Raw genomic sequence first — 6508 nt, 5'->3', positions numbered from 1 at the left:
CAGGTGTGTCCCCCCAGCAGGTGTGTCCCCCCAGCAGGTGTCCCCCCCAGCAGGTGTCCCACCCCAGCAGGTGTGTCCCCAGCAGGTGTGCGGTGCTTCCGAGGGTGTGGCACTGCCCCCGCCACCCCCCAAGTATCCACAGTGCTGCCCGATGCTCCTGCCTCCAGGGTCTGGGGCCGAGGTTTGGGTCCTGGTCCAGCCCGGGCACCTGGACTCAAACCTGTGCCGGGGGCCTGGCCCCACCTCCCAGAATTACTTATCACAGCCGGTGGAGAGAACGTGCCCCCTGTGCCCATCGAGGAGGCCGTGAAGATGGAGCTGCCCATCGTCAGCAATGCCATGCTGATCGGGGACCAGAGGAAGTTCCTGTCCATGCTGCTCACCTTGAAGGTGTGTCAGGGGGTCTGGCTCTAGGGGGGTGGGTGGTCTGTGGGTCTGGCCCAAGCAGAAGCCATGCTCGGCCAGGACACATCTACATCTCGAGACTTTATTCTGGGATAGCCTGTGGGCTACCTGCAACAGGGGCAGGAAACACAATTGGTCACATGCTGCTGTGATGACCCGTTATGGTCCAGCTCAGCCCGGCTCCCCCGGGTTGCCGCCCTCACCCCCCCCCGCTCAGATGCTCTGAGCCTAGGCTGCTGGGCGGGGCCGGAGGGGTCCCTGTTCTAGCCCATGGTTTTATTGGCTGAGGTGCTGCTAGGTGCCTTTCCACCACAGGCCGTCTCTGAACAGAGCTCATGGTGACCCACATCCTCCAAGACCGGGGCTTGTGTCTTGTGGGGTGAGGTTCGGGCCTGGTCTGACCTCTGGCTTTTCAGTGTGTGCTGGACCCAGACACCTCCGAGCCGACGGACAGCCTAACTGAACCAGCTGTGGCCTTCTGCCAGAGGGTGGGCAGCAAAGCCACCACTGTGTCTGAGATCGTGGGCACCAAGGACGAGGCCGTGTATCAGGCCATTGAGCAGGGGATCCAGAGGGTCAACAAGAACGCAGCTGCCCGACCCTACCGCATCCAGAAGTGGGCCATTCTCCAGAGGGACTTCTCCATTTCGGGTGGAGAGTTGGGTAGGGTTTTTTTTCTTGCTTGTTTGTTCTCGCTATTCGAGGGGCCGTGTGGGAGGGCAGAGGCCACGGCAGAGCCTGGGAGGAAGCCCAGCGCAAGCACAAAGCCACAGACAGCCCCCTCCTTCTGGCAGGAGGACACGTTGCCCGGTGTGTGGGCTTGCACCCGGGGAGAGCCAGACGCATGCACTGAATGTGTGCTGGAGCCTATTAATTTGAACATAGAACCTTTAACTTTGCTCTGACTGGGGGGCCATTTTCCCCTGCAATCACAGCGGGACCAGGAGGCAGACCCTAAGGCCCTGTTAGTGTTTGGGCTGGAGTCCCCTGGCTCTAGGAGCTCAGCTCACGTGCAGGTGAAGGAATGAAGCCCTTCTGGACCATGGTCCACAAAGCCAGGAAAGGCTGCTGGTGCAGCCTCAGCTGGACGGAGGAAGTCACTCTTGGCTGAAGCAGGTGGGGTGTTCGCGGCCGGGGGGGGCGGGAATGGCTTCTGGAACAGCCTCTGGCCAGCTTCCAGAGGTGACTTTGAAGTCTCCAGTTACACAGCAAGTGTGTTAGTGCAAAATGGCCTCGAGCTGCCCCCAAGCTGAATCAGAGCCCTTGCGGCCATGCTTTAGAGGGAAGAACCAGGGCCAAGAACAGGGATTTGGGAAAGACCTCTCCCAGAGACCGCGTCGGACGAGGTGGCGCGCCCGGTCTGCCCCCGGCTGGTCGGGCAAGCCAAGCGTAACGCTCCACGTCGTGTGCGCGGTCACGGGCCGTTCACCCGTTAGCTACTGTTGTGTAACAAATTACCCCTAAATTTAGCAGCTTGACACAGTAAGCATTTATTATCTTGACTTCTGTGGGTCGGAAATCCAGGGCAGCTTAGCTGGGTGGTTCTGGCTTGGGGTCTCGTGAGGTCACAGTCGGAACGTCGGCCGGATGGCCGTCGCCCGCTCTCGACGCGCGTGTTGGCCGGAGCCTTGTCCCGATGCTGCCTGTGCGCTACCAGCAAGGCGGCTCGCCTGCCCCGGGAGGATCCGAGAGCCCAAGACAGAAACTGTACTTCTGTGGGTTCGTTTGAGCGTGTGAGTCACCGATTCACCAGAAGACAGAACAGAAAATACGCGGAGGATCAGAAACGGGTGCAGGCTAAGGAAGGCGGTGCCTCCTGGTCTTTTGCGACCCTCAGCACACACCTTCCTGGGCTTCTCAGCAGCCAGGCCTCACTCCCTCTTCCAATCGCTCCTTCAGGTCCCACAATGAAGGTGAAACGGCTCACGGTTCTGGACAAGTACAAAGACATCATCGACTCCTTTTACCAAGAGCAGAAGTAATCGGGGCCATCCTCCCAGTTTCCGCTGAAGATGGCAGGCCTCTTGGAGGTCATCCTGGGCTCCGGGTCCCCCTCGGTCTGGGCACACTGATGCCCAGCAAGGTTGTGAGGTCTCCGCATCCGGCCACGGCACTGGTGTCCACGTTTACCGGGTCTGGCACCAGCAGCCGCTGACGATCCCAGAAGCTTCACGTGTGGATAGTTTTACTTTTAAGCATTGCTTTTTGTTCAGGTGACAAATGAGATCAGCTCATTTGTCATAAAGGGCGGGCTGCTGGCTCGTGTAGGGGAGGACGGAGAGGGACGGCCAGAGTTACGTGGCGCGCCGCAGGAGAGCCCACGGTCAGGCCGACCTCCTCTGGACCCACGGCCGCTGCCCACCCCGCTGTGCCAGCCCTGGGCGCTGGGCACCTCACACTTGCCGACTGACCTGACGCTTAATAAAACCGCTGTTGCCTGTTTGTACTGTGATTTGAATATTAAACCGTTTAACAGACTTGCCAGCAAGTACCTGATTTTTCTTGTCAGTTGAGCAGGCGGGCCAGGGAGTCATGGGTATCGAACCCACGGGACGATGCGCCGCGGGCGTGACCCTCCACGCCCCGGAGCCCACACAGCGCAGGACGGCATTGAGGGGAGCACGCTGTGAAAGCAGGCGGCTTGTGCTAGCCCCGCACCCCGAATACGCAGCCTGTGACCTCCGACATGCCTCAGTCAGTTCTGGAATTTGTTAGTGGGGCGGATCATTGGCGTGATCCAACAGAGCAGAGAAAGCCGCAGCCTGAACCAAGTCAAACACACGTGAGATGTGAGTGGTGCCGAGCCTGACAAAGCACCCAGATGGGGACCCTCGCTAAGGAATCCCCTGTGCTCAGGGCGCGCTCTGCAAGACCCATGGGTTCGCAATGCCACGCCGGCGGGCAGGGGGGCAGAGGAAAGGAGTCTCCGAAAATAGTGACTTGGAGTCTGACATAAAGGGTGGTCGTGCTGGGGGCGGTCGGCGGCTGAGCCCAGGCCCCGCCGCGGGCTCATCTCTGGCTGGCGCCGCTGAGGTGGGACGGCGGGCAGTGACCCGGTGCCCTGGGAACGGGGCGGGCCAGCCAGCAACCCCAGCTCTACTGCAGCCAGAACTGAGGTGCTGGGGGCCCTGGGCGGCTACAGGCAGAGTGGACCGCGCGCGGCCGGCCCTGCGCCAGAGACGCCTCCCGCTGTCCAGCCAAAAGCCCCCCTCCAGGCCATGTAGGGTCTCGCCAGCAGCGGGGCATCTCCGGTAACAAAGTAACTGGACACACAAACCCATGTCTTTGTCCCCAGTATGCTGCCTGTGTCTTATTAACAAAAATCACATCTCTCGTCACATAGTTCTTGAAGTCTTTATTCATACTCAGTAATTCACGTGGAAGGACACACCTGCCTACTTCCCCCATTGCTAAGAAATATGCCCCATTCACTGGTTTTGACCTGAACTTTCCAGGAAACCTCTCCTATGCCCGTTTAGCTTTATAAGAATATCATCTTTACTATCATGTCAATAATCTATTTTGTTTCTATTACATTTTTCATAAACCAAGGAAAACAGGGTTTTCTTTAAAAAGTTATGTTTTCTCTTATTAATTTTGTATCGTATTTACAGCTGAGGAAAAACCGTTTTAACCATAGTGTAAAATGATTAACATGGCAAACGACACAGTCCACTTAGAATTTACAAAAAACATATACGGGATAGACACAGAATAAATAAAACAAGCACTTGGGGAAAGTCCTCTGAAAGCAGGCCTAGGGACGTCACCCGCAGCCTCTGCACAGATTTTGTTCAGAAAGGCCACGTCTAAAAGTGTACTGTCGGGAAAGAAGCGAACCAAACGTGTGCGCGACGGGAGGCGCCTGCGGCGGCCGGTAACACTGACGCCCGCAGACGCCACTCACAGGAGCCTCAGTCCAAATCTCGTACTCGACGACAGATCTCCTCCGTGAAGTCGGAGCACTTTGCGTTGCCTCCTAGATCTTTCGTTAAGCTCTGGGAAAAGAGAAAAGCAAAGATAAACTGCACCCACATGCTAGAGCCAAGCCAGGCTGTTTTTACGGCGAGCCCCCGCGCACGTCTGGCCCCCACCCAGGATGACCGGGGTCCGGTTAGCACGCACCACACGCTGGAGAGGACAAGGCGCTCTCGAGACAAAAGCAAGGAGGGAGGCTTTCCAAAATTTTCCCTCTGTCCATACAGTAGACCCTAATATTGATTATGGACATTTAAACGAACCATAAATCCCTTGGGGGAATTTTTAAAGTTGAAAAAACATCCTTTGACCTCTTCTGGAAGCTGAGAAACAAATCTAAGGTAATACCTGAATCATGTGGGGCCTGACTCATGAGCTGGAGACCAGGAGGCCCACTGCACTGAGGCGGCCGGCCAAGCACCCCTGAACCGCTAGCTCTCCAACTCTCCTCCTTAGAAGAGAAATTCCCGCACACGGCCCCCGGGTCCTCCGACAGCTTGCCCTCCCTTCACTCCCAAAGGGACCCCGAGGCACTTGGTTCTCTTGTCCCACTGTGTCCCGACAATTCCAAGGGCCACTGAGGACTTGAGGCAGCGCTCTCTCCAAACAGATGCTATGCTTTTGAGGCCCGGCCTCGCTCTCCGCCCGTGCTCAGAACAACGAAGCTGGGTTCGAGCCAGACTGGGAGCCCCGGCCGCCCCGGAGGAGCTGTGGGACCTTGGACGAGTCAGTCAGTCTCTCTGTGCCCGGTTCCCTCACCTGGCAAAGGGGGTTAGTCGTAGCATCTACTTCACAGAGCAGTAGAGATTCACGGAGATGATGTGCATGAAGAACATAAAGTCACCCAACATTTAGTTTATCAGCCACGATGATTCCTTTTGTGAACGTGTTTTACTTTCACAACACACGTGGAGCACGTCCCGCACATCTGACCTGGGCCTGCCGCTAGATTCCCAGCCCAGCGGCCTGGACCTTAGCTCCCCTCGCGTGTTAGACTCCGCAGACTTCATCACGCGCACCACACGGGTTTGCTGGGGTTGGGGGGAGCAGGGACCCGGTTGTGCACTAACAACAGGACACCGAGGCCTCGCCGGCTCTGGCCTCCGAACCGCGGCTCCTCCCGAAGCACACGGGTGTCTCTGGGTCAGCGCTTCCGAGCCCCCCGCGACGGAACGCACGGCTCCTCCTCCATAGATCGCACCCACGTGTGCTCGGGGAGCCGACGCCTGCTGCCCTCACCCGGACGCAATGTGTGCAAGACGACCACCCATACCTTTCCGTCCTTGATTGTGGCAAAGCATGCAGCCTCAACCCTCGCGGCGTGGTCGAAAAGCCCCATGTGGCGCAGCATCATCACGGCGCTGAGGAGGAGGGCCGTGGGGTTGGCCATGTCCTTGCCCGCAATGTCCGGGGCGGTGCCGTGAACCTACCAGAGGAACGCGAACACGGTCAGAGGGACCACAAACAGCCCTCTCCCGGGGACGCTGTGCCCCATCACGTCTCCTCATTCATCAGACACGGGGTCGGGAAGTAAAGCCTCAGAAAAACCAAGAGCCAAAACCATGGCGGAAAAGTGCAAAAACACGGACTAACAATCCTTTCCAGCTTCTGATAAGATGTAACTGAGGAAGGACACATAATAATAAGGATACAAAATAAAAAAAGGGAAATGAATGAATAAACCAAGCTTATATTAAAAAAAAAAACCTGAAGAAAGGATCATTTTATTTCGACTCCCGAGAAAACTCAACAGTTGAACCATATTCATGCAGATAACCCCATGCTGGGCCCTCAGGCCATTCCTACGTGAACGCCGCTTCCCCCGTCACCCAGGTCCTTACCGACTCGAAGATCGCGACCCCATTGGCTCCAATGTTGCCACTTGGTGTCACACCAAGACCTCCAATCAATCCCGCACACAGGTCACTGGGGGCAGAAAAACATTCCAAAGGGAAAAATGAAACACCTCACCCAGACTTTGGAATTTATTATTTTTTAAAGATTTTATTTATTTATTTGATAGAGAGTGAGCACAAGCAGGGGGAGCGGCAGACAGAGGGAGAAGCAGGCTCCCCACTGAGCAGGGAGCCCGATGCGGGGCTCGATCCCAGGACCCTGGGATCAT

At 57.0% G+C, this 6508-nt stretch overlaps 2 protein-coding genes across 4 annotated transcripts in view; one reads left to right on the top strand and one right to left on the bottom strand.

Annotated features, from left to right (window-relative positions):
- Positions 1-2879, top strand: part of ACSBG1 (acyl-CoA synthetase bubblegum family member 1) — a 37050-nt gene extending 34171 nt beyond the window's left edge. For both annotated transcript variants that reach the window (XM_044918458.1, XM_044918459.1), the window contains exons 14-16: positions 251-390; positions 822-1068; positions 2305-2879. In XM_044918458.1, coding sequence (XP_044774393.1) covers positions 251-390; positions 822-1068; positions 2305-2387 — 470 coding nt within the window. In that variant the 3' untranslated portion in view covers positions 2388-2879. The remainder of the gene's footprint in view (positions 1-250; positions 391-821; positions 1069-2304) is intronic.
- Positions 2880-3751: 872 nt separating this feature from the next.
- IDH3A (isocitrate dehydrogenase (NAD(+)) 3 catalytic subunit alpha) overlaps positions 3752-6508 on the bottom strand; it is a 14286-nt gene continuing 11529 nt past the window's right edge. For both annotated transcript variants that reach the window (XM_021680612.1, XM_021680613.1), the window contains exons 9-11: positions 6225-6309; positions 5657-5809; positions 3752-4403 (exon numbers count right to left, since the gene is read on the bottom strand). In XM_021680612.1, coding sequence (XP_021536287.1) covers positions 4320-4403; positions 5657-5809; positions 6225-6309 — 322 coding nt within the window. In that variant the 3' untranslated portion in view covers positions 3752-4319. The remainder of the gene's footprint in view (positions 4404-5656; positions 5810-6224; positions 6310-6508) is intronic.

The sequence above is a fragment of the Neomonachus schauinslandi genome, chromosome 9 (assembly GCF_002201575.2).
Source record: "Neomonachus schauinslandi chromosome 9, ASM220157v2, whole genome shotgun sequence".
Taxonomy (NCBI): Eukaryota; Metazoa; Chordata; class Mammalia; order Carnivora; family Phocidae; genus Neomonachus; species Neomonachus schauinslandi.
This window is presented reverse-complemented; position numbering and strand designations above follow the sequence as displayed.